Raw genomic sequence first — 26,564 nt, forward strand, 5'->3', positions numbered from 1 at the left:
TTAAAATATTAGCCAGGTGTGGTGGCACATGCCTATAGTCCCAGGTACTCAGAAGGCTGAGGTGGGAGAATTGCTTGAGCCTGGGAGATGGAGGCTACAGTGAGCAGTTATCACGCCACTGCAGTCCACCTGGGTGACAGAGCCAGACCCTGTATCACTCAGGTTGGGCACAGTGGTTCACACCTGTAATCCCAGCACTTTGGGAGGCCGAGGCAGGTGGATCACTTGAGGTCAGGAGTTCGAGACCATGGCCAATATGGCGAAACCCCGCGTCTACTAAAAATACAAAAATTATCCGGGTGTGGTGGCGTGTCCGTAGTCCCAGTTACTCGGGAGACGAGAATCATCTGAACCCAGGAGGCGGAGGCTGCAGGGAGCCCAGATTGAACCACTGCATTCCAGCCTTGGTAACAGAGCAAGACACCATCTCAAAGAAAAAAAAAAGCACTTGGATTAAAAAACAAAATGAAACACAATACAATACTGTATAGTCATGGCTACGTATAATTTTTAAAAATGGATTGGGAGAACACAAGCTAATTCTAATCCATAATAGTTGCTTCTGGAGAAGATGAGAGGGTAATGGGCTTGAGAGTAGAAAAAACAGGTAAGTTTAACTTTTATTGTATTACCTAGCTTTTAAAAAATGAGTAAGCAAATAAATCATAAGGCCAATAGTCAATTTAGGGTGATGGGTGTACAGTGTTTATAACATTCTCCGTATTAAGTTTCACAAAATGAAAATAATTATTTTTATTTAAGTACATGAGATGCCTGTAGATGATGTAAATAATTCCCTGTAATTTTCTGTTGGTCCCAATATAAAGCTGACTTTTCTTTTTCTTTTTTTTCTTTCTTTTTTTTTTTTTTGAGACGGAGTCTCGCTCTGTAGCCCAGGCTGGAGTGCAGTGGCCGGATCTCAGCTCACTGCAAGCTCCGCCTCCCGGGTTCACGCCATTCTCCGGCCTCAGCCTCCCGAGTAGCTGGGACTACAGGCGCCCGCCACCTCGCCCGGCTAGTTTTTTGTATTTCTTAGTAGAGACGGGGTTTCACCGTGTTAGCCAAGATGGTCTCGATCTCCTGACCTCGTGATCCACCCGTCTCGGCCTCCCAAAGTGCTGGGATTACAGGCTTGAGCCACCGCGCCCGGCCTAAAGCTGACTTTTCTAGACGTTCTGTAGACTCACAAGCCATCCTAGTTCCATTCACCAGACAGATCCAGGCGGACGCCCAGAGGCGTGTGCACTGGGGCTACAGGCTTGCAAGGTATCGAGTTCACATGCTGCTGAAAAATCAGTTACGAAGGCATACGTAGGGATGGGGCAGTATGGTGTACAAAAACGAGGGTACGGCAGAAGCGGGGGCCGCAGGATGTGGGTTAGAAAAGTGTGCAGAGATGCATGAATTGGCATGACAGCCTAACTAAGACGCGGAATGTGGGGGCCGTGGAGGTCCCGCAAGGCTCTTAAGCTCTCAGTTTCTGGAGCTCAAGCCGTACCTCTGCTTTCACTGTTCATCGGGAACAGGCTGCTCTGTTCATTTCCTTGATGGCCACCCCTCCTCCCTCTCGGCCACTCCCCTCCCCATCAACAAATCCCAAAGCCCCTCACCCGGGACCGTGGACCTCGCGGAGCCACCGTTGCCTCAGATCGTGGACCACCAACCTATTCTCCCGCCAATTCGGCCCTCTAACCTTCGCCTTCTGACCCCGAGAGCTTCTCTTCCGCTTTCCGTAGCACAGGAATGCGTTCTGGGCCTCAAGAAGCTGCTGTTTTTGAAAATGACTCCTACCGAGGCAAGACGGCAGGTGCTGCAGCCAGGAAAATACATTTGCGTGTGTTTTAATGTTTATTTTCACGCACTACAACTCTTTCTCGTGGAGGGAGCGGAATTTAAACTTCCGGGTCAGCCTCAGTGCAGTTTGGGAAACGTAGTTCCTAGTCCCCACGTCTCGCTCTTTGGAGGCCACACTGAGGGAGCGTCGCGAAAGTTGCCCGTTTAGGAACTCTCCCATTTGGCTCTGCAAAGGGAAGAATTGGTTAAATAGTTCCACTGAAAATAATGCGATTCAAATTTCTCATTTTCCAAGAACGCTCCCTTCCTGAAGCTTGGAAGGGCACGGGACTCCTCTCTCCTTGATCCTGAAACGTGCATCAGGTAGATAACCTCCTGATGCCTGACAGTCTCCGCCTGTTTTGATGCCCCGCCCCCTCTGCTGGAGTCCGAGCCGCCGATTGGCTAGGAGCACTTGAACGGCGGAAGCAGCTGGCTCGCGCGGGGACTGCGGTAAGGGGGCGAGCCGTGAAGATGGCGGCAGTGGTGGAGGTGGAGGTTGGAGGTGGTGCTGCTGGGGAACGGGAGCTGGATGAGGTAAGCGGAGTTGAGAGACGAGGAGAGACTCAGCCTGAGACTGAGGGGAGGGGCAGTGAGGTATCGGGAGGTGGGGGTCTTAGGAGAGACGGGAAAGATCCTGAGAGGGAAGGAGCTGACTAGGGGGCGGGTGCGTGGAGAGGGAAGTCAGAGGCACTCCTGACTTGGGGACTCCGAGGCGGCCTTGGGAGTAGAAGACTTGCATTAGCTTCAAGGTTGGAGATGGAGGACAGAGAGAGAGGTCGGAGGGGTGGGGGTGTTAAGATTTTGTGATTACTAGCTGGGGGTCTTAGGGTAGGACCGAAGGGCTAAGAGGTAGTTTGAGTTGGAGAGGCGTGAATTTCTTCAAGGGCTTCCTCTGTGGGAGAGGACTCTGTCTAAGCCTAGGATGGGGGTTGGGGACACAGACCTGGAAAGAGTGCTAATCCACTAGTAGTATAGCTTTGAGTTATCTTAAAGTTGGATATGTTTTGTTTATCCTTACATTCTAAGACTTTGTATCTAATGTACGCTCAGTAAAGTTTTCGTCAACGAATGAAGGAACAAGTGGATGAATAAATGATTGTATGCCGGAGTTCATACATTTATTCACTTAATAAACATTATGACTTTTGTTCCGGATCCTGGGCCAGGTGCTAGGGAGACAAGGGGCTCCTCTGTTGAAGAGCCCACAATCTAGTGGTGGGAGACAGACAAGAATAGTCATTGCATTAAAGATATAATGGTGGCACTGAGAAGTGTGTAACAGTTCAGCTTGGGATAGGGAAGGCTTCCCGGAGTTGCTGAGTTTTAAACGATAAATAAGTGTCTCTCTCTCTCCCTCTAGACTTATGAGTTCCTTGAAGGTGAGCTCCTTGAGATTGTATGTTCCCTTTACCTGTCTAATAGGCATTTAAAGACTGGGATATTAAATTACCGGTGGTCCTTGAAGGAATCACTAGGAGAAAGGAGATGTTGAGTGTGAAAGGAGTGAAGGGACAGGGCAGAGAGAGAGGTAAAAAAGGAAAATGAAAAGATTCTGAAGCCAGAGGCATTGAGATCTAGTGGTGTTTGTGATCCTGCACATGCCAGCATATGGACAGAGACATCACAGGAGTAGGAGGAAGGGGATTGGTTGTCAGAGATAGAACCAGGGAGATCTCTGAGGGATCAGAATCTTAGAGGCCCCTTGCTGTGTGTTGGGTGTGGGAAGAGTGGGGAGGATTGGGGATGATTGAAGATGAGGTTCAGAGAAAGGGAGAAGTGGACTTGGGAAGCACTAAGACTTGTCTGGTAGTGGGATGAGTTGGAGGAGTTGGGTTACCTGATTGAGATCATTAAGATGGGAGGAAGGGACTGAGAAATTGGCAGGTGATCACAGCAGGGGAATTTTTAAAGAAGTGTTGTAGTCTTCTGCCTCCCAATCACTAGAGACTATAGGTGTTTGGATATCGGTTGGTTGGTTAGGTGAAGTGGTTGTGGAAATGACCTCTAAGACCCCTTCTGGCTTTTACATTTCTATGATTACAGTTGGCTGTGGTTCAATGAGATATATTTGAAGACACTTTGGAAAGGGTAGATACTGCATTGAAGTTCTTATTTATGGTTTGTTAGTCATGGGCTCTCCCTTGAGACAATTACGTATATCTCAAAGCTTTAGTTGTGTATGTCAGGGTTCATTGAGATAAAGAGCAGTTTTGGCAGAGGAGAAAATAACATTTTCTTTCTTTTCTTTTCTTTTCATTTGAGATGGAGTTTTGCTCTTGTTGCCCAGGCTGGAGTGCAGTGGTGCAATCTTGGCTCACCACAACCTCTGCCTTCTGGGTTCAAACGATTCTCCTGCCTCAGCCTCCTCAGTAGCTGGAATTACAGGCATGCACCACCATGCCCGGCTAATTTTTTGTATTTTTAGTAGAGACAGGGTTTTTCCATGTTGGTCAGGCTGGCCTTGAACTCCCAACCTCAGGTGATCCGCCCACCTCGGCCTCCCAGATGTGCTCAGATTACAGGTGTGAGCCACTGTGTCAGTCTACTCCTGGAGCTAGTGATTTCCTCCTCAAAGGGGAGGCTAACCAACCTCTGAAAGGAATTAGATGCACCCTTTGGGCACAGAAAGCTAACTTGGGAATTAAGGTAGAAAAGCACTTCAATACCCAATAGGGCCAGCCAGGGCATTGCCTGGCTAGTGACTGTGAATCTGGATGTGTCCACTCCCAAGTCCTATTTATCTACCAAAATGATATGAAATCATGCAGATTCAGTGAGGAGTTTCCAGCTCAAGCCAGAGTTCAAAGCAGGTATCCCAGCCTGCAGCTAACTTGAGGTATTAATATTATTGCCTCAGGTGAATAATTTATCTCTCTTTGGCCCTGTTTTACTCTTGTTAAAAGAGGAGATTGGACTAGATTGGTGTTTTTTGTTTTTTTTTTTTGAGACGGAGTCTTGCTCTGTCGCCCAGGCTGGAGTGCAGTGGCCGGATCTCAGCTCACTGCAAGCTCCGCCTCCCGGGTTCACGCCATTCTCCTGCCTCAGCCTCCCGAGTAGCTGGGACTACAGGCGCCCGCTGCCTCGCCCGGCTAGTTTTTTTGTATTTTTTTAGTAGAGACGGGGTTTCACCATATTAGCCAGGATGGTCTCTATCTCCTGACCTCGTGATCCACCCGTCTCGGCCTCCCAAAGTGCTGGGATTACAGGCGTGAGCCCCCGCACCCGGCCTAGATTGGTGGTTTTTAAACCTTTATTTAGTCATGAATCCTTTTATTCAAACAAAATCTCACTCTGAAGCCTTGTGGTCCTTGAATGGATTCAACAGAACCCCTAAGGTGCTTGAAGCCACCCTTTGAAAACCAAGGATTTTTCTGTTATAGTCCACTGATTGGGTGACCCCACTTTTTAAATTTTTATTTTTATTTTTATTTTTATTTTATTTATTTATTTTTTTGAGACGGAGTCTCGCTCTGTCGCCCAGGCTGGAGTGCAGTGGCGCGATCTCGGCTCACTGCAAGCTCCGCCTCCCGGGTTCACGCCATTCTCCTGCCTCAGCCTCCCGAGTAGCTGGGACTACAGGCGCCCACAACCGCGCCCGGCTAATTTTTTGTATTTTTTAGTAGAGACGGGGTTTCACCGTGGTCTCGATCTCCTGACCTTGTGATCCGCCCGCCTCGGCCTCCCAAAGTGCTGGGATTACAGGCGTGAGCCTCCGCGCCCAGCACTTTTTAAATTTTTAAAAAAATTTTTTTATTTTTTTGAGATGGAGTCTTGCTCTGTCGCCCAGGTTGGAGTGTGGTGGCGCGATCTCGGCTCACTGCAAGCTCCGCCTCCCGGGTTCACGCCATTCTCCTGCCTCAGCCTTCCTAGCAGCTGGGACTACAGGTGCCCGCCACCACGCCCAGCTAATTTTTTGTATTTTTAGTAGAGACGGGGTTTCACCGTGTTAGCCAGGATGGTCTTGATCTCCTGACCTCGTGATCCACCCACCTCGGCCTCCCAAAGTGCTGAGATTACAGGTGTGAGCCCCCGCGCCCAGCCTGGGTGACCCCACTTTATGTTCCTTCAGCCTACTTGTACTTTGCCTAGGCCACCCCCACCAACCATTATAAAATTGTCTGCCTTCCCCACTAGACTGTAAGCTTCGTGAGAGAGCAGAGTCCAAGTGTATCTTGCTCACCATTGTATTCTCTTCACTCAGTATGTTCCTGGCATACAGTAGGCACCCAATAAGTATTTGATAATCATTATTTTTGATTAGTAGTATGATAGCTACCATTTAGTGGATGTTTGTGATATGCCAGCTCTTCTGCCTAATGGTATATGCTTTTTTATTAAATGTTTATGACATCCCCATGAGAATTGAATTATTGGATGAAATCGTCTCTAGCTCTTTCTGGCTGTAGCACTCTATGTACTGTTTCTAATTACTGCCAGGCTTTGTTGGTGCTGTCCAGTCTGCCTAGAATACCTTTCTTTTCCCTTATTGCCTTTTGAAATTCCACCTGCCCCTTAAAGTTCTAGCTCCCTTGGCTTCTTGGACTATTCTGATCTACACTGATACCTTTTCCCCTTGCCTTTTATTGTTTTCTCTGTTTAAGTTTGTTCCCTCATTTCTCAACTTAGTCCTCAAACTTCTGAAACATTTGTGTGCCAGGCACTTTGGTGTGCCTGATAATGCCAAGATGGATAAAGTGTGATAATTGCCCTCAGAGAGTTCACAGACTGGTATGAGTAGAGAAAGAGTGATAAGTACATGCAAAATATGTCACAGATACTGTGATAGTGAGGGGAGTGCGTTAGGTACATCAAGGAGGAAGTGGCAGTCAGTGTTACATCTCCTTTTCCCAGATAAGTTGGTAAACCCCCAGCGGGCAGACTGTGGAAGTTCCCATCCCTTGCTTCTTCAAGCAGTAATCACTGGGTTTTTGTTTGTTCTTTCACCTGTGGTTCTCTCCCTATAGACATTTAGTAAATATACCTTGTTGCCAGGGATTTTCTTCTCTAGAGATTTTTGGTCCAAGCCAGTATCTTACTGAGGGATCAAGGAATATGTGATTGAAGTTTAGTCTGGATATCTGACTACCTCTGGATTTTTTTAGGCATGTAAAGTGAGTGGTGGCAAGTGTAGTGGGGAAAAAGCCATAAAGTAGTAAACAGTGGACTCATATTCTAGACTAGGAATAGCAGATTTGTTTTATCTCAGAGACAGCCACCTGATCATAGATACTTAGAAGCCTGTGTTGAGAAGGGTTCTGAAGCCAGGGCTTAGCAGAAAAGAGTGCTGAGGGTGAAATAATACAGATTACTTATTCTGTGCCTAGTCCTGTGCCAAGTATTTTAAATGCATTCTTTTTTTTTTTAGACAGTCTCACTCTGTCACTCAGGCTGGAGTGCAGTAGAGTGATCTTTGCTCACTGCAACCTCGGCCTCCCAGGCTCAAGTGATTCTCCCACCTCAGCCTGCCAAGTAGCTAGGACCACAGGTGTGCACCACTATGCCTGGCTAACTTTTTGTAGCGACAGAGTTTCACCATGTTGCTCAGACTGGTCTCAAACTCCCGTACTCAAGCAATCTGCCCGCCTCGGCCTCCCAAAGTGTTGGGATTACAGGCATGAGCCACTGCACCCAGCCCTTAGATTCATGATCTAATTTAATACCATAACCTTATAAGATATGTACTATTATTACTATCTCATTCTATAGATGTGGAAGCTGAGGCATAGAGAATTTAAGTAACTTGCCCAATGTTATACAGCCAGGTAGGTGACAGAACTGGGGTTCAAATCCAAGACTACTTCAGTGCTTGTGCTGTTAACCACGACGGGCAATATGAGTACTCTATACTGCCCATCCTGTTCTACGCTAGACATTTCCATTTTGTACATTTGGGTCTTCCTTTCCGGAGGTGATTTAACTGGAGTCATGGTATTTGTCTTTCCCACTAGACTGTGTTCTCCTAGAAAGGAAGGCCTTTTCAAAATTCCTTTATCCTTTGTGCCTGGCATAGAGTATGACTCAATAAATGTATAAATATGTGAACTCAGGAAAGATTCCAGTCTCTCTGTACCTCAGTTTTTTGTCTGTGAAATGGTGGGTTTGGACTAGGTGACCTTTGAGATCTTTTGCAGCTTTGAAAGACTTGGATCCCAGAGTTTTATTTTGGCCATGTTTCTTTTTTTTTTTTTTTTTTTTTTGAGACGGAGTCTCACACTGTTGCCCAGGCTGGAGTGCAGTGGCGCGATCTCGGCTCACTGCAAGCTCCGCCGCCCGGGTTCCCGCCATTCTCCTGCCTCAGCCTCCTGAGTAGCTGGGACTACAGGCGCCCGCCACCGCGCCCGGCTAATTTTTTGTATTTTTAGTAGAGACGGGGTTTCACTGTGGTCTCGATCTCCTGACCTTGTGATCCGCCCGCCTCGGCCTCCCAAAGTGCTGGGATTACAGGCTTGAGCCACCGCGCCCGGCCTTGGCCATGTTTCTTATAACTCTCATCAGGTACTCAGTAAATACTAGTGAATGACTGAATGAATGAATGAATGAAGATATAATTCTTCTTCTCCTTTTTTTTTTTTTTTTTCTGAGACGGAGTCTCTCTGTTGTCCAGGCTGGAGTGCGGTGGCGCGACCTTGGCTCACTGCAACCTCTGCCTCTTGGGTTCAAGTGATTCTCCTTCCTCAGCCTCCTGAGTAGCTGGGACTACAGGTGCGTGCCACCACGCCTGGCTATTTTTTTGTATTTTTAGTACAGACAGGGTTTCACCGTGTTAGCCAGGGTAGTCTCCATCTCCTGACCTCGTGATCCGCCCGCCTTGGCCTCCCAAAGTGCTGGGATTATAGGTGTGAGATTATAGGCGTAAGCCACCACGCCTGGCCTATAATTATGCTTAATAATCTGTGCTCATAATTAACATTGGGATGACAGAATTTAAAATGGTGATGGGGAAGGAGTAGACAAAAGGGCTTATATATAACCTCTTATTCCATCACCTTTGACTTTGGAATTCAGTCAAAACCTCATGCTGTGGCAGATACCCTGGCAGATTCCCATTTAAATTCCCATTCCAATACCTGCCACCCCCAGCTCACCCTTGCTTTTTTTTCAGGTCACTTTTTTTTTTTTTTTTTTTTTAAAGAGATGGAGTCTTGCTCTGTTGCCCAGGCTGGAATGCAGTCGTGCGATCTTGGCTCACTGCAAGCTCCGCCACCTGGGTTCACACCATTCTCTTGCCTCAGCCTCCCGAGTAGCTGGGACTACAGGTGCCTGCCACCACGCCCGGCTAATTTTTTTTTGTATTTTTAGTAGAAACGGGGTTTCACTGTGTTAGCCAGGATAGTCTCGATCTCCTGACCTCGTGATCCACTGCCTCGGCCTCCCAAAGTGCTGGGATTACAGGCGTGAGCCACTGGGCCTGGCCTTTTTCAGGTCACTTTTTTATTATGGCTTAATAACACATCTACTTCCAGAAGGAATTTAATATGTCAGTCGATCAGTAAGGGGGTTAGGAGAAGAGGGGAAGGACAGATGAAGATGAAGAGGAATATTTTAATTCTTTGAGTGCAAGGACTATTTTTCTCATCTTTGTACGTTCCTCAGTGCCTTGCTCAGTGCTTGGCACATAGTCCATATCAATATATTTATTGAGTAAATAAGAATGCTTGTAGGTGTGGATTCTGTCAAGGATAAAGGGAATGTTGACTAAATCGCAAAGTGTGACTGGCATGCGTACTATTTGACCATATCAGTATTTGTTTTTAAACTGCCTATGAAATATTTTCATTGAATTCATTTAGATTAATGCCAAATTGGTCCTTACCAGTGAGTCATCGGCACTGCTTTCTGCTCCCATGCTCCCTGTACAGATTTCCGTCAGCACTTACCATATCGTATTGTCTCTTCCATTAGGCAGGGAACTCCTTGAGGGGACTGCACCTTATCATTTTTTTCATCATTGTATTTTCAGCACCTAATCTTGCACAGTGGCTAGCATGGAGTAGTTATTCAAATATTTATTGAACTTGAATTTTTATTTTTTATTTTTTCGAGACAGAGTCTCGCTCTGTTTGCCCAGGCTGGAGTGCGATCTTGGCTCACTGCAACCTCCGCCTCCTGGGTTCAAGTGATTCCTGCCTCAGCTTCTAGAGTAGCTGGGATTACAGACACTGCCACCACGCCCAGCTAATTTTTGTGTTGGAAAATGAATCTTAAATCTAGTCCATCCACCCATGTTGAGCATCCCCAGAAAATGGACACCAGTGTGTATGTGAACCCGTCTAATGATAGCGAGCTAATCATTCCATGGTCAGACTATTGCTTCTGAATGCCTCTGTCGGAGTGTCCCTCAGATTGGATTAGATTCTTATTTCTGTATTGCTTCAACTTTTTAGTCCTCGTCATACTTTTTCCCAGATTCTGCTTCTTTGCATCTCTGACTTGCCATGGCACAAACACTGCCAGAGAATGCCTCTGGGGGATGTAGGCCCCAGTACTCCTGGCTTTATTTGGTCTGAAATCTTACTCAATGGAAGGCAATCCAATATAATCCATCTTGTGTCATTTCTCATCTCTATGTTATTTGTGTTTTCCCTTGAAGTCATTTGTTACCTTTATTCCTCAGAGAAAAATTTGTAGGTGAACATAAACTCATTAGTTCCCTCTAAAGTGCAACTTTCCCAAGAGGATGCTGGATCATGGCCATGGGGTTTTTGGCCCCGGGCCGCTAGGGAGAGACTGGAGAAAGGGGAGGCAGAGAGCATAACCCCTGCCAAGGTTTCTGTTCATTTTGTCCTCCTTTTTCACAGGGTGTTATCAGTAACTCAATGCATTCTGTTACTTAGAAGCCTCATGCGACATTTTACTCCCTGTTGCCCATAGGATTGAGCCTAATTACCTCTGAGCTTGTCATTTAGTGCCCTGCAAAAAGTCTTTTCTCCTATTTTAATGATAACAGGAATAGCTAACTTTTTTAGTGCATACTATGTGCCAGGCAGTAAAGTAAGCATTTTACAAGTGTAATCTCTTAATTCTTTTTTTTTTTCTTTTGAGACAGAGTTTTGCTCTTGTTGCCCAGGCTGGAGTGCAGTGGTAGATCTCTGCTCACCACAACCTCCGCCTCCTGGGTTCAAGTGATTCTTCTGCCTCAGCCTCCTGAGTAGCTGGGATTACAGACATGCGTCCCCATGCCTGGCTGATTTTGTGTTTTTAGTAGAGACGGAGTTTCTCCATGTTGGTCAGACTGGTCTCGAACTCCCGACCTCAGGTGATCCGCCTGCTTCGGCCTCCCAAAGTGCTGGGATTACAGGCGTGAGCTACTGCTCCTGGCCTTAATTCTTTTAAAAAACCTTTTATTTGAATTTATTTTATCCTGAATTTATTCTCCTACCGTACGTTTTTGTTTGATCCATTTCTTCTGGGATCTTTTTTTTCTGTGCAACCACCTCTTTTGGTTAAGTAATGATTTTCTCCTTTTTGGTAGGATCATCTCAGTGTGGCAGGGGAGCTCATGTATAGATTAATTTGGTCTTGAGCTCTGTAAATATGGCAGTGCATCTTGGGTGCTTCATGCACCTGGATATGTTCGATGACCAGATAACCTATTAATACATCTTAACTCTTTATTTTAACCTTTGAGATGGAGTCTCGCTCTTTCGCCCAGGCTGGAGTGCAATGGTGCGATCTTGGCTCACTGCAACCTTTGCCTCCCGAGTTCAAGCGATTTTCCCACCTCAGCCTCCCCAGTAGCTGGGATTACAGGCACCCGCCACCATGCCTGGCTAATGTTTGTATTTTTGTAGGATGGAGTTTCACCATGTTGGCCAGGCTGATCTTGAACTCCTGACCTCAGGCGGTCTGCCCACCTTGGCCTCCCAAAGTGCTGGGATTACAGGTGTGAGCCACTGCACCTAGCTCATCTAAACTGTTAAGTTCAGCATTACTCTGCATTTTTCAGTGTGTGCAGCAAAAACTCACTCTTTTTGGGCCATGAACCCTGTGCCCAGCCTCACTGTTTGACTTAGGCACACTTACTGATGCCACATTGCTTCTATAAAGTGACATCTTTCAGATACTTTGTGGCTTTTTGGATTTGCATCACCCCCCCAACTTCCCTCCACCCCCATGGCTTGGGCAGTTTCTTGCGTCTCCTTATATGAAGATTTTCATGTCTTGATTTGCATGATTTTGTGGGATGTTCTGGGTCAAATTAATAGGCAACCATTTTCACAGCTCATCTTGGGCTGCTTACTGGAAGAGGAAGAGCCAATTCTGTTTTAATACTGTTATGATCTTAATTTTCCAGATGAGAAAAACTGAGACACAGAAAAGTAATTTATTCAGGGTCACATAGCTTATAAGTGGAGGTGGTATTTGAACCTGGTAATACAACCTCATGTCTTCATGTTATAATGTACACTATTGCTGGCATACACTATGACATGGATTCACTATTTTCAAAAGTCACTATATATTTATTGTGCACTTAATTATGCCAGGTACTCTTTTTAGTCTTGGGAATTAATAAATGGATAAAGAGACTATCTCTGCTCTAAAGAGGTTATGGTCTAGTTGGGAGAGGAACCCATCAAGTGATAATGACAATATAGTATGATGAGTGGAGTTTTAAATTATGTACAAGATACCACAGGTGTGCAGAAGAAGGAGTACTTAAGTCTATTTGGGAGCATTAAAGAAGACTTCCGATAGGGTATGGCATTTAGGCTGATTCTTTTTTTTTTTTTTTTTTTTTTTGAGACGGAGTCTCGGTCTGTCGCTCAGGCTGGAGTGCAGTGGCCGGATCTCAGCTCACTGCAAGCTCCGCCTCCCGGGTTCACGCCATTCTCCTGCCTCAGCCTCCCGAGTAGCTGGGACTACAGGCGCCCGCCGCCTCGCCCTGCTAGTTTTTTGTATTTTTTAGTAGAGACGGGGTTTCACTGGGTTAGCCAGGATGGTCTCGATCTCCTGACCTCGTGATCCGCCGGTCTCGGCCTCCCAAAGTGCTGGGATTACAGGCTTGAGCCACTGCGCCCGGCCTAGGCTGATTCTTAAAAGTTTACCGTGTGGATAGGAGGCCTCTTTAGGCCAAGGTAAAAGCACATGTATAAAGGAATAAAGGCATGAAATCTCTAATCCTTAAGTATATGATTCCTCACTAATGACATATTTACTGATAACTGCATGCTTTGTGCAAGTCACTGTGTTAGGAATTTGGGTTGAGAGAAAGCCATGTTTCTTGTATTTAGGGAATTTACAGTCTAGTTAGAAAAATAAGACTTGTAGTCCAGTTGGAAAGATAGTGGCCATAATTTTAAAACAGGAAGTACTAAATGTTTTTTTCCAGTAGAAAAAAAACAAAGTGTTGTAGGTGAAGTAAGTCCCTCTCATTGGTATGGCTAGGGAAGACTTCGTGGAGTTCGGCCTTCCTGGATGATTTGAATTTCATTAGAGCATTAGGAATGAACGCTCGAGGTAAATGTTGAGAGATGAGGATGTATTTGTGATTAGCAAGTAAGAGAAGAGTAAGAGCTAAATTAGAAAAGGTAGGTTGGGGCCAACATGAGGTTGATTTTTGAATGCCAGACTGAGGAGTTTGGATACATTTATTCATTCCTTCAGTCACCAATTATTGAGTGCTGATATATGCTAGATACTGTGCCGGGGACACAAAGATGAAAACTCTCTCAGGAGATTAATAGTCTCATGAGGTAAACCAGACATGGGAACAGATGATTGTAGTATAGTGTCAGCATGTGTTAAGTACTGTGCTGACACAAAAGAGGGAGTGATTAACTCTGCTTCAGGAATCCTTAAAGACTTAATGGAGAAGGTGTTTGAGTTTGTTCTTGAGGATTAAGTTTGAGTTCAATAGATAGTCAAAATCAGTGAGGTAAGGAAGAGTGAGTGGTCCAGCAAAATGAAAAGATATGCAAGGCTTGGAGACGTTAAACAGCGTGGAATATTCTGGAAACTATACGAAGTTCTGTATGACTGGAATTTAGGTTAAACATAAGGGGATAGCAGTGAGTGACTGTGCTAAAGAGCCTGGGCTGTAGAGAGCCACTGAAGAGTCTTGAGCAGAAGAGTAACATGTTAGATCTGTGTCTCAATGACCAAGTCTAGTTGAAGTTTGGAAGTTACTTTTGGAGGGATCAGGTTGGAAAAAGGAGAATAAATCAGTTAGGAGATATTGCAGTACTTGAGGAGCGAGATGATGGGGACCTGAGCTTGAGCAAAGACAATAGGGTGGAGAAAAGTGAGCAGCTATAAAAGTGTTAAATAGCAGTGCTTTCACTTATTTGTGTTTTGCCCTTTATTTATCTCCCTAATTCATTCACTCATGTATTCAGTAAACATTTATTAAGTTTGTGGTCTGTATTAATTATTCATTATTTCCTTCTTCAAATACTTGTGACTTCAGTGTCAAACATTTTTCTAGGTCCCGGTAATTCAGCAGTGAACAAGACAACCGAGGTCCTTGCTCATATTAGGTTTAGTTTCTAACGTGGTAAAGCAGATAACAAATAAACAGGATAACTCCAGATGGTGACAAGTGCTTTGAGAAAAGTAACGTAATGTGATAAAGATGACTGGAAGAGAAGGGCTACTTTAAATAGGGTGGTTATGGAAAGCCTCGGAGGAAATGCTATTTGAACCAAGACCTGAATGGTGAAGACCTAGCAATTTCCAGATTTGGAAGCACATATGTTTCAGGTGAAGGTTCTAAGTACAAATTAATGGGAATGAGCAAGGTATGTCCTGGGACCAAAAAGAATGCCAGGGCGAGGCCGGGCGCGGTGGCTCAAGCCTGTAATCCCAGCACTTTGGGAGGCCGAGACGGGCGGATCACGAGGTCAGGAGATCGAGACCATCCTGGCTAATACGGTGAAACCCCGTCTCTACTAAAAAATACAAAAAACTAGCCGGGCGAGGTGGCGGGCGCCTGTAATCCCAGCTGCTCGGAGGCTGAGGCAGGAGAATGGCGTGAACCCGGGAGGCGGAGCTTGCAGTGAGCTGAGATCCGGCCACTGCACTCCAGCCTGGGCGACAGAGCGAGACTCTGTCTTAAAAAAAAAAAAAAAAAAAAACTAGCCGGGCGACGAGGCGGGCGCCTGTAGTCCCAGCTACTTGGGAGGCTGAGGCAGGAGAATGGCGTAAACCCGGGAGGCGGAGCTTGCAGTGAGCTGAGATCCCGCCACTGCACTCCAGCCTGGGCGACAGAGCCAGACTCCATCTCAAAAAAAAAAAAAAAAAAAGAATGCCAGTGCGACAGATCATAGTTAGCAAAGGAAAAATGGTGTTGTATGAGGTCAGGGAGTCTGGCAAGGTCAGATTTATAAGGCCTTGTAGCTGCTGCGGTACATGTTGAATTTTTTTGAGAGTATAATGAGAAGACTTTGATTGGGTTTCAAAATGGGAGTGATGTGAGCTGATTTACATTTTTAAAAAGATCTTTCTGGCTGCTTTGAGAAGAATGGATTGTAGGAGGTGACTCAATGAGAGGGTTAGGAGGTTATTGTAATAGTCCAGATGGGAGATGATAGTGTTTCAGAGTTGAGGGTGTGTGTTAGTCCTTTTGGGCTGCTATAGTAAAATACCTTAGACTGGGTAATTTATAAACAGCAGAAATTTGGCCGGGCACAGTGGCTCACGGCTGTAATCCCAGCACTTTGGGAGGCTGAGGCGGGCGGATTACTTGAGATCAGAAGTTTGAGACTAGCCTGGCCAACATGTTGAAACCCTGTTTCTATTAAAAATACAAAAAAATTAGCTGGGCATGGTAGCAGGCACTGGTAATCCCTGCTACTCAGGAGGCTGAGGCAGGAGAATCACTTGAACCTGGGAGGCGGAGGTTGCAGTGAGCCAAGATCATGCCACTGCACTCCAGCAAGACTGTCTGAAAACAGAAAAAAAAAAAAAAAAAAAAAAAATATATATATATATATATATATATATATATATATATATATGTACACACACACACAGAAAAATATATCACAGTTCTGGAGGCTGGGAAGTCTAAATTCAAAGTTCTAGCAGATTTGATGTCTGGCAAGGGCTCTGTGCTTCAAAGGGGGCTCCTTGTTGCTATGTCCTCACGTGGCAGAAGGGACACATAGCCTCCCTAAAGCCACTTTTGTAAGGGCACTAATCCCATTCATGAGGTCTCCACCTTCACGACCTAATCACCTCCTAAAGGTTCCCTCCACCTCTGAATACTATTGCATTGGAGATTAGATTTCAACATATGAATTTTGGGGAACACAAACATTCAAACCATAGCAGGGATAGCAGAGATGATGGAGAAAAGTGGATAAATTTAGAATATGTTTTGAAATAGAGCCTACAGGACTTGCTGGTGGATTGGATATGTAATGTAAAGGAAAGAAAATAATCAAGCTTGACTTTTATATTTTTTGGAATTTTTTGCTTTGACTTAAATAAATGGCATCACCATGGTACCATTTAATGTTAATTAGGTACCATTTAGTGTTAATTAGGACGTTTGGACATTGTTCTGGTACTCTGAAGATCTGGCTTTTTATCTTAGCTCTGCTATGCAGCTGTTATCTGTGACATGTCAATAGATAATGCTGTCAGCTTTTTTTTTTTTTTTTTTTTTTTTGAGACGGAGTCTTGCTCTGTAGCCCGGGCTGGAGTGCAGTGGCCGGATCTCAGCTCACTGCAAGCTCTGCCTCCCGGGTTTACGCCATTCTCCTGCCTCAGCCTCCGGAGTAGCTGGGACTACAGGCGCCCGCCACCTCGCCCGGCTAGTTTTTTGTATTTTTAGTAGAGACGGGGTTTCACCGTGTTAGCCAGGATGGTCTCGATCTCCTGACCTCGTGATCCACCCATCTCGGCCTCCCAAAGTGCTGGGATTACAGGCTTGAGCCACCGCGCCCGGCCTGTCAGCTTTAAAATAATAATGAAGTCATTTGTTCTGCCAGCCTCATGTGTGTGTTGGGAGAATGCTGTTCACTTGTTTATTGATTGGTCACACACTGCGAATTTACCAAGGTACTGCATTAGATGTGAAAGATAACAAAGACACAGGCCTTGCTCTCAGGCTCTCATGATGTAGTACAAAAGTTAGTAAACAGATGTAATAATTGCTATAATACGAAGAAGCAGAGATTTCAGGGAGCACCAGAAATGGCAGGCAAGGGATCAGAAAAGGTATCCCTAGAAGTGATACCATAGCTGAGTGTGAAAGTGACTAGAAATTAACCAGCTAAAGAAAGAATAGAAGAGCCCTCTAGGCAGGAGGAGCAGCATGTGCAAGGTGGGAGGTGAGAAAGGGAATGGCATCTTCAGGGAACTGTATGCAGTTTAGTATTACTGGAACCTCAGAGTAGAAGGTGGGGAGTAATGATAAAGTAGGGAGACTGGAAAGGGAGGCAGATGTGATGACACATAAGGCCTTATATGCTGTGCTGAGGAGTTTGGATTTTTTATCTGTAGCTGATGATTAGCTATAGAAGAGCTTTAAGAATTTAGGTTGGCCAGGCGCAGTAGCTCATGTCTGTAATCCTAGCTCTTTGGGAGGCTGAGGTGGCAGGATCACTTGAGGTCAGGAGTTCCAGACCAGCTTGGGCAACATGATGAAACCCCGTCTCTACTAAAAATACAAAAAATTAGCCAGGCATAGTGCTGTGCACCTGTAATCCCAGCCACCTGGGAGACTGAGGCAGGAGAATGACTTGAAGCTGGGAGGTGGAGGTTGCAGTGAGCCGAGATTGTGCCACTGCACTCCTGCCTGGGCAAAAGAGCGAGACTCTGTCTCAAAAAAAAAGGAACTTAGGTGAATGACATGGATCAGATGTGCATTATAGAAAGATCATTCTTGGGGCAGAAATGGAGGAGGGATTAAGGGACAGGAAAAGTTTGCCTTAATCCCAGCAAGTAGGGCTTCCAGATTTATCTAATTCTAAAATGCACATAATTTCTGATGTATTATATATACTGCAGAAGAGCATATGTTAAGTCCCAAAGGAGCTGGGAGCAGAGGAAGGTAAAACTGGAAAGACAGCTAGGGGTCAGGTCATGGCCTTGTGTGGTCCTGAGAGCTCACTCTCAGTGCTCCTGTGGAGGGCATTGTGTAGTCTACTAAGGAGTTCTTACTTTCACAGACAGCATTAGGACACCAGAAGATTTGAACTTGGGTGACACAGTGACTCATGAAGTACATGAGGTTGAAGAACCTGGATTAAGTTTGTAGATTGAGTAATAGGAAGGAAGGAAAAGATAGTAGATATATTTCTTATCCCACTGACCTAGGCCTTCTGATACTACCAGCCGTGAACTTTGGTTTTCCCTTCTCCCTAAAGCTTCCTTCAGTCCTAGCTGTATGCTATGTTAAGTTTGGAAAGTATTTACTGCTGGCCATTAAAGATCAAGTAGGATTATGTTAGTATTTCTCTTATAAGGAAGAGTCACTTTTTTTTTTTTTTTTTTTGACAGGGTCTCGTTCTGTTACCCAGGCTGGAGTTCAGTGGTGTGATCATGGCTCACTGTAGTCTGAACCTCCTGGGCTCAAGTGATCCTCCTGCCTCAGCCTCCTGAGTAGCTGGGACTACAGGTGTGTGCCACTACACCTGGCTAATTTTTAAATTTTTTGTAGAGATGGAGTCTTGCTATGTTACCCAGGCAGATCTCCCAACTCCTGGCCTCAAGTGATCCTCCTGCCTCGGCCTCCCAAAGTGTTGAGATTACAGGCATGAGCCACCATGCCTGGCCAAGATTCACTTTTATTTATTTATTTTTAAGATTTTTAATTTTTTTCACATGGCCACTGTGTCAAAAGGAGTCACTTTTAAACTTAGCAGCCATTGGCTGTTTCAGATGGCTTTCCCAGTTCCTCTGGATTCTTCTGCAATATCATCCCTACTGTTTGTTCAAGAGAGAGTTACTCAGTGTCTGAGTATTTTCCAAGCATTCGCTTTGTGTCTAGTACTAAGTGTGAAGGGGATGCTGAACAAGTAAGCCATTTATCCTTGTTTCCAAAGCAGTTAATATTATTTAACATGTCTGTCATTTATTGAACACATACCGTATACCAGATTACGAGCTAGTTCTCTGAAATACAAAGAATGAGACTCAAAAGATCCTTGAACGATTTCAGATCCACTAGGATGGCTAAATGGGAAAAACTGTTTGCAAATCATATATTAATAAGATATTTGTCTGTAGAACATATAAAGAGCTTTTACAACTCATCAATAAAAAAAAAAACCTAGTAAAAAATGGGCAAAAGGCCAGGTCCAGTGACTTAAACCTGTAATTCCAGCACTTTGGGAGACTGTGGAGGGTGGATCGCTTGAACCCGGGAGTTCAAGACCAGCTTGGGCAACACAGGGAGACCCCGTCTCCCCTGAAAATAAAATATAGCCAGACATGGTGGCTTGTTTCTGTAGTCCCTGCTGCTTGGGAGGCTGAGGTGGCAGTATCACTTGAGCCCAGGAGGTCGAGGCTGCAGTGAGCTATGTTTGTGCCACTGCACTCCAGCCTGGGAGTAAGACTCTGTCTTTTAAAAAAAAAGAAAGAAAGAAAAATTCACACAGAAACTTATACACAAGAGTTGATAGGAACGTTACTCACAATAGCCCCAAAGTAGAAACAACCTAAATGTCCATCAACTGATGAAAGGATAAATAAAATTGTCTGGCTATACAATGGAATAGTATTTAGTAAAAAAAGGAGTGAACTCCTGATAACTGCTATAACATGGGTGATGGGTGATCCTTGAAAACTTTTTTTTTTTTTTTTGAGACAGAGTCTTCCTCTGTTGCCCAGGTTGGAGTGCAGTGGCGCGATCTCGGCTCACTGCAAGTTCTGCCTCCCAGGTTCACGCCATTCTCCTGCCTCAGCCTCCCGAGTAGCTGGGACTACAGGCGCCCGTCACCACGCCCGGCTAATTATTTGTATTTTTAGTAGAGACGGGGTTTCACCGTGTTAGCCAGGATGGTCCCGATCTCCTGACCTCATGATCTGCCCGCCTTGGCCTCCCAAAGTGTTGGGATTACAAGCGTGAGCCACCGTGCCTGTCCGAAAACATTTTGATAAGTGAAGGAAGACAGTCACAAAAGATCACACACTCAATAAATGAATTTATTTATTTTTGAGATAAGGTCTTGCTGTGTTGTCCAGGCTGGTCTGTAACTCCTGACTCACACGATTTTCCCCCTCACCCTCCACAGAGTAGCTGGGTTTACAGGCATATGCTATCACACTCAGCTGCTGCATGAATTCATTTGTATGAAAGGTCCAAAAAAGGCAAATATATAGCAGTATAAAAGAAATTAATGGTTACCAGGGTTTGGGGGTGGGAATGAGGAGTTAGTAAATGAGCTTGAGGGTTTTTTTTGTTGTTCTGTGTTTTTTTGTTTGTTTGTTTTATGATGGAAATGATTTAAAATAAGATGGTTGCGTCTTGTTTTATTTTATTTATCATTATGTTTTTGGAGAGAGTCTCCCTCTGTTACCCAGGCTAGAGTGCAGTGGTGCCGTCTCAGCTCACTGCAGCCTCTGCCTCCTGGGTACAAGTGGTTCTCCTGCTTCAGCCTCCTGAGTAGCTCGGATTACAGGTGCTTGCCACCACGTCTGGCTCTTTTTTTTTTTTTTTTTTGAGACAGTCTCGCTCTGTCACCTAGGCTGGAGTGCAATTGTGTGATCTCGGCTTGCTGCAACCTCTGCTTCCCGGGTTCAAGCGATTCTCCTGCCTCAGCCTCCCTAATAGCAGGGATTACAGGCATGCGCCACCACACCTGGCTAACTTTTGTATTTTTAGTAGAGACAGGGTTTCACCATGTTGCCCAGAGTGGTCTCAACCTCCTGACCTCAGGTGACCTGCCTACCTGGCCTCCCAAAGTGTTAGGATTACAGATGTGAGCCACCGTGCCTGGCTGGTTGCATCTTATTTTAAATATACTAACAGTAATTGAATTTCTCACTTAAAATGGATGATATGGCTAAGCATGGTGGCTCACACCTGTAATCCAATCACTTTGGGAGTCTGGTGCCGGAGGATCACTTGAACCCAGAAGTTTTAGACCAGCCTGGGCAAATATATTGAGACCCCATCTCTACAGAAAATGGAAAAATTACCTTGGCATGGTGGCATGTGCCTATAGTCCTAGCTACTCAGGAGGCTGAGGCAGGAGGATCCCTTGAGCCCAGGAGGTTGAGACTGCAGTGAGCTATGATCAAGCCACTGTGCTACAACCTGAGTGACAAAGTAAAAGTAAGACCTGTCTCAAAAAAAAAAAAATATATATATATATATATATATATATGGCAGTGAAAGAGTGAAGGTGAGGGGAGAATTCTAGAGAGAAAAGACAGCAGCAGCCAAAGAAAGCACTGAGGGATGAAAGAGATAGATGGTTTAGTGTGGCTGGAATATAAGCCATTTGGTGGAGAGTGGTGAAATAAGATAGCTGGGTGGGCCATATTATGAAGTCCCTTGTGTGTCCTACTAAGGAGTTTGAACTTTAACCCCAAGGCAATAGAAAGTCATTAAAGTTTCTCAAAGTAGTAGGATGATGCAGTCAGGTGTGTGTCTAATAAAGATCACTGTGTCTGCTCCTGTGTCATGAATCTGTGCTGGCAAGGTTAGAGTCTAGGAGATCATTTTGGAGGCCATTGCAATTGTTAGAGAAAGAGCAAGGGATAAAGTCTGAACTAAGGCACTATGGCAATGAAAAACTCAAGGGAGATTTTATAGATGTTTAGATATGATCAGCACATGAACCGTCCAGGCTGTAAAGGCCTGAGGAGTTTATAGGATAGTTCTGTTCTGAAGGATTCTGGAGGAAATGACACCTGGATTGGATCTTTAGAGATGGGTAAAATGTTTGGGTATATGGAAAACTGCAGTGCATATAGGAAAGAGAGAGAGAGGAGGACCAGGTAAGGAGGAAGCCAGACTGAAAAATAGGAATTTGATGGGATAGCAATTGAAGAACCAAAGAAGCAAACTTAGGTGCTCCCAAGTTTGAAAAGTTTAATTTAAAAAGCTTTTTGGCCAGGTGCAGTGGCTCACGCCTGTAATGCCAGCACTTTGAGAGGCTGAGGCGGTTGGATCACTTGAGGTCAGAAGTTTGAGACCAGTCTTGTCAACATGGTGAAACCCTATCTTTACTAAAAATAAAAAAATTAGCCTGGTGTGGTGGCGTGCACTTGTAGCCCCAGCTACTTGGGCACGAGAACCGCTTGAACCTGGAAGGTGGAGGTTGGAGTGACCCGAGATTGTGCCACTGTACCCCAGCCTGGGCAACAGAGTGAAACTGTCTCAAAAAACAAAAACAAAAACTTACCAACTCAACTGCCCTGGAGGATGTGCTTTCTGATGATGGTAGGAGGGGTGGGAGTGAAGGGCAGGCAGCAGCTGCAGCAGCCACATCTGCTGTTACAGCCAACATCTACTTTCACTCTACTGCCCAAAGTATGCCACCCTTGTCAGGCTAAGCATATCCAGTGTCTGCATGATCTCCAGCTGATTTATGACTTTGGTGGCCTGAAAGATGAGGTGTCCACTTCAACTTACTGGCCTTGAATTCTTGGCAAAGCTAAGGAGTTGGGGAAGAATGTGAATGAGAGGAGAATGGGGAGCTACAAATGTGGTAGCCTGTGAACCTTTGGACTTCACTTGTTATCTTAATCACACAGAAGACCACAGTATCTGAACCCCACCAGATAGAGAGAGTCAGCCTGGTTGTGCTGAACCTACCAGGTTCATGAGCTAGCTAATCTTTTTCTCTGGGGCTTACACAGCATTTTGTGTATATGTCAAAGGTTATCCTTATCATATTATATTATGTTTAATAGTCTGTCTCTCCCTACTTCTTGGACTGTGAATACATCAAGGGCAAAGGTTGGGCTTATTCCTCTCTAATGTTTTGTGAAAGAATGAAGTCTCGGCTGGGCATGGTGGTTCATGCCTGTAATCCTAGCACTTTGGGAGGCTGGGGTGAGTGGGTCACTTGAGCCCAGGAGTTCAAGAGCAGCCTGGACAACATGTGGAGACCCCTTATCTGCAAAAAATTTAATAATTAGTTAAGAATTAGCTGGGTGTCGTGGTGCATGCCTATAGTCCCAGCTACTCAGGAAACTGAGGCAGGAGGATTGCTTGTGCCTGGAAAGTCGACACTGCAGTGACCTATGATCGCACTACCGCACTCCAGCTTGGGCGACAGAGTGAGATCCTGTCTCAAAAAAGCAAAAACAGGCCAGGCATGGTGGCTAATGCTTGTAATCCCAACACTTTGGGAGGCCCAGGCAGGCAGATCACTTGAGGTCAGGAGTTCAAGACCAGCCTGGCCAACATGGTGAAAACCCCATCTCTACTAAAACTACAAAAATTAGCTGAGTGCGGTGGTGCGTGTCTATAATCCCAGCTACTTGGGAGGCTAAGGGAGGAGAATCGCTTGAACCCAGGAGGCCAAGATCGTGCCACTGCACTCTAGCCTGGGCGACAGAGTAAGACTTCATCTTAAAACACACATACACGGCCAGGCGCGGTGGCTCACATCTGTAATCCCAGCACTTTGGGAGGCCGAGGTGGGTGGATCACGAGGTCAGGAGTTCAAGACCAGCCTGGCCAAGATGGTGAAACCCCATCTCTACTGAAAAAAAATACAAAAAATTATCGGGGCGTGGTGGCACGCACCTGTAATCCCAACTATTCTGAAGGCTGAGGCAGAGGTTGCAGTGAGCCAAGATTGCATCAGTGCACTCCATCCTGGGTGCAGAGCAAGACTCCGTCTCAAAAACAAAACACAGCAACACATACACACACACAAAACACAGACAAAAAACCCCAAAAACCACAAAAAAAGAATTCTCTTTTGTGTAGTTGATCAGTCTTCAATATAGAAGGATCAGCTGAGTTGTGTGAAATGCTAAGTTGCTTAGCCAAAGAGGTAGAGGATTGGGTTTCAGAGTTTAGGGTCCTTTACAGTTAGCAGATGCTTGAAGCCAGGGTGGGAGGTCATCCTCTGAGTGATGGACATTTTTGGTGTATGCATATGGTAGTCGCTTGGTAGATTTTTATTGATATAGCTGGGCATGGTGGCTCACGCCTGTAATCCCAGCACTTTGGGAGGCCGAGGTTGGTGGATCACTTATGTCAGGAGTTTGAGACTGGCCTGGCCAACAGGTTGAAACCCTGTCTCTACTAAAAATACAAAAATTAGCCAGTCGTGATAGCTTGCACCTGTAATCCCAGCTTCTGGGGAGGCTGAGGCAGGAGAATCGCTTGAACCCGGGAGGTGGAGGTTGCAGTGAGCAGAGATTGTGCCATTGCACAAGAGCAAAACTCCGTCTCAAAAAAAAAAAAAAAAAAATGCAGTAATGAAAGTCATCTAAGCCAACTCTCTCATTTTATAAATGAGGAAACTGAGGTGTAGAGAGGGGTACCCTATCCATTGACATACAGCAAGTAAAGACCTGTGCCAGATTAGGATGTACATTGTTTTTTTCTTCACTGAGAAGGGTAGTTTGTTGCCCTGAACCAATTTTTTGGGGTGAAAAGTGGGAGTGAGATACAACCCAGGCCCCTGCAGACGGTAGTCCTCTGTAGTCCCAGCTGCATCGGAGGCTGGGGTGGGAGAATTGCTTGAGCCCAGGGATCTGAGGCTCTAATGTACAATGATCATGCCTGTGAATAGCCACTTTACTCCAGGCTGGGCACCATAGTAAGACCCTGTCTCTTTAAAAAAAAAAAAAAAAACATGGATAAAGGCTATGAATAGACTTTTTCTCCAAAGAAGATACACAAATGGCCAAAGAGCACATGAAAATAAGTTCAACATCATTTAGCTATCAGGGAAATGGAAAATCAAAACCACATTGAGATACCATTTCATACTCCCTGGATGCTTTAATCAGAAAGAGATTATAAGTACTGGGAAGGATATGGAGGAATTGGAACCCTCACACACTGCTGGTGGGACTATAAAATGGTACAGCTGCTGTAGAAAACAGTTTGCTAGTTGCTTAAAAGGTTAAGCAGAGACTTACCATATAATCCAGCAATTCTACTTCTAGGTATACACTCAAGAGAAATGCAAACATATATTCACACAGAAATTTAAAGATGGATGTTCATAGTAGCATTATTTATAATAGCAAAAAAGTAGAAACGATGCCAACATTCATCAGCTGATGAATGGATAAATAATGTGATGTTTATACAATGGAATATTCTGTGGCAATACAAAGGAATGAACTACAGTACATGCTACAAAGTGGATGAACCTTGAAAGAATTATGCAAAGTGAAAAGAAGCCAGTCACAAAACACCATATGTTTATGATCCCATTTATATGAATTGTCTAGAATAGGCAAATCTATAGATAGAGACAGAAAGTAAATTAGTGGTTGCCTTGGGCTGCAGGGAGAAGGGAGTGACTGCTAACTGGCTCATGATTTTATTTTGAGGTGACAAAAATGTTCTCAACTTAGATAGTGGTGACAGTGGCACAACTTTGTGAATATACTAAAAATCTCTGAATGGTATACTGAATTTTAAAAAATTTTAAATTGACAATTTATTTATTTGTGTAAGTTTGTGGAATACAGAGTGATGTTATAATTTATAAATACATGGCCAGGCTCGGTGGCTCACGCCTGTAATCCCAGCACTTTGGGAGGCTGAGGCGGGCAGATCACTTGAGGTCAGAAGTTTAAGACCAGCCTGGCCAACATGGTGAAACCCTGTCTCTACTAAAAATACAAAAATTAGCTGGGTGTGGTGGCATATACCTGTAATCCCAGCTACTCAGGAGGCTGAGGCGAGAGAATCACTTGAGCCTGGAAGGCAGAGGTTGCAGTGAGCTGAGATTGCGCCGCTGCACTCTAGCTGGGTCAATAGAGCGAGACTCTTGTCTCGGGGAAAAAAAAAAAAAAAAAAATTATAAATACAATGTGGAATAATTAAATCAAGCTAGTAACATATCGATCATCTCAAATACTTAACATTTTTTGTGGTGACTACACTTAAAAATTAACTCTCAGCAATTTTGAAATGTACAATATTCTGTTATGAACAGTATTACCCATGCTGTACAATAGAACTCAAAGAAAAAAAATATTCCTCTTGTCTGAGATTTTGTACAGAATAGTACATTTTATTTATTTTTTTAGAGATAGGGTCTTGCGCTGTCACCCAGACTGGAGTGCATTGCTGTGATCAGGGCTCACTGCAGCCTCAAACTCCTGGGCTTAAGCAATCCTCCTGCCTTAGCCTCCCAAGTAGCTGGGACTACAGGCACATGCCACCACGCCTGGCTAATTTATTTATTTATTTTTTGTGGAGATGGGTTCTCGCTGTGTTGCCCGGGCTGGTCTCAAATTCCTGGCCTCAAGAGATCCTCTGCCTCAGACTCCCAAAGTGCTGGGATTACAGGCATAAGCCACCATGCCCAACCTCAGAGTAGCACACTTTAAATGGATGAATTTTATGGTATGTGAGTTAGATCTCTGTAAATTTGTTAAATAAAGAGTCAAGTGTACAGGTGCATATGGCTGTAGATGCAATTTTTGAATGTGAGTGCTGGGATGTAGTAGCAGTGCTTCTCAAACTTTAATGTACATATGAATTACTTCAGTATTTTATTAAAATTCAGATTCTGACTCAGGAGGTCTGAGATGGAGTCTGCGATTTTCTGTTTCTTAACAAGCTCTCAGGGTACTCTTGGTGCTAGGCTGTAGACCACACTTAGCAAGGCAGTAGAAGATGT

The 26,564-nt window shown here is 44.8% G+C and overlaps 2 protein-coding genes across 16 annotated transcripts in view; one reads left to right on the forward strand and one right to left on the reverse strand.

The window, feature by feature from the left end:
* Positions 1-1,697, reverse strand: part of LOC105468689 (XRCC1 N-terminal domain containing 1, N-terminal like) — a 47,199-nt gene extending 45,502 nt beyond the window's left edge. For all 14 annotated transcript variants that reach the window (XR_011610899.1, XR_011610898.1, XR_011610896.1 and 11 more), the window contains exon 1: positions 1,611-1,697. The gene's annotated coding sequence lies outside the window, so the exon portion shown is untranslated. The remainder of the gene's footprint in view (positions 1-1,610) is intronic.
* Positions 1,698-2,255: 558 nt separating this feature from the next.
* Positions 2,256-26,564, forward strand: part of LOC105468688 (ring finger protein 121) — a 67,611-nt gene continuing 43,302 nt past the window's right edge. Inside the window, exon 1 of one of the 2 annotated variants that reach the window (XM_011718892.2) lies at positions 2,256-2,370. In XM_011718892.2, the coding sequence (XP_011717194.1) occupies positions 2,308-2,370 (63 nt within the window). In that variant the 5' untranslated portion in view covers positions 2,256-2,307. The remainder of the gene's footprint in view (positions 2,371-26,564) is intronic. The other variant, XM_011718893.2, reaches the window with a different exon arrangement.

This window comes from Macaca nemestrina, chromosome 12 (genome assembly GCF_043159975.1).
Source record: "Macaca nemestrina isolate mMacNem1 chromosome 12, mMacNem.hap1, whole genome shotgun sequence".
Classification (NCBI taxonomy): domain Eukaryota; kingdom Metazoa; phylum Chordata; class Mammalia; order Primates; family Cercopithecidae; genus Macaca; species Macaca nemestrina.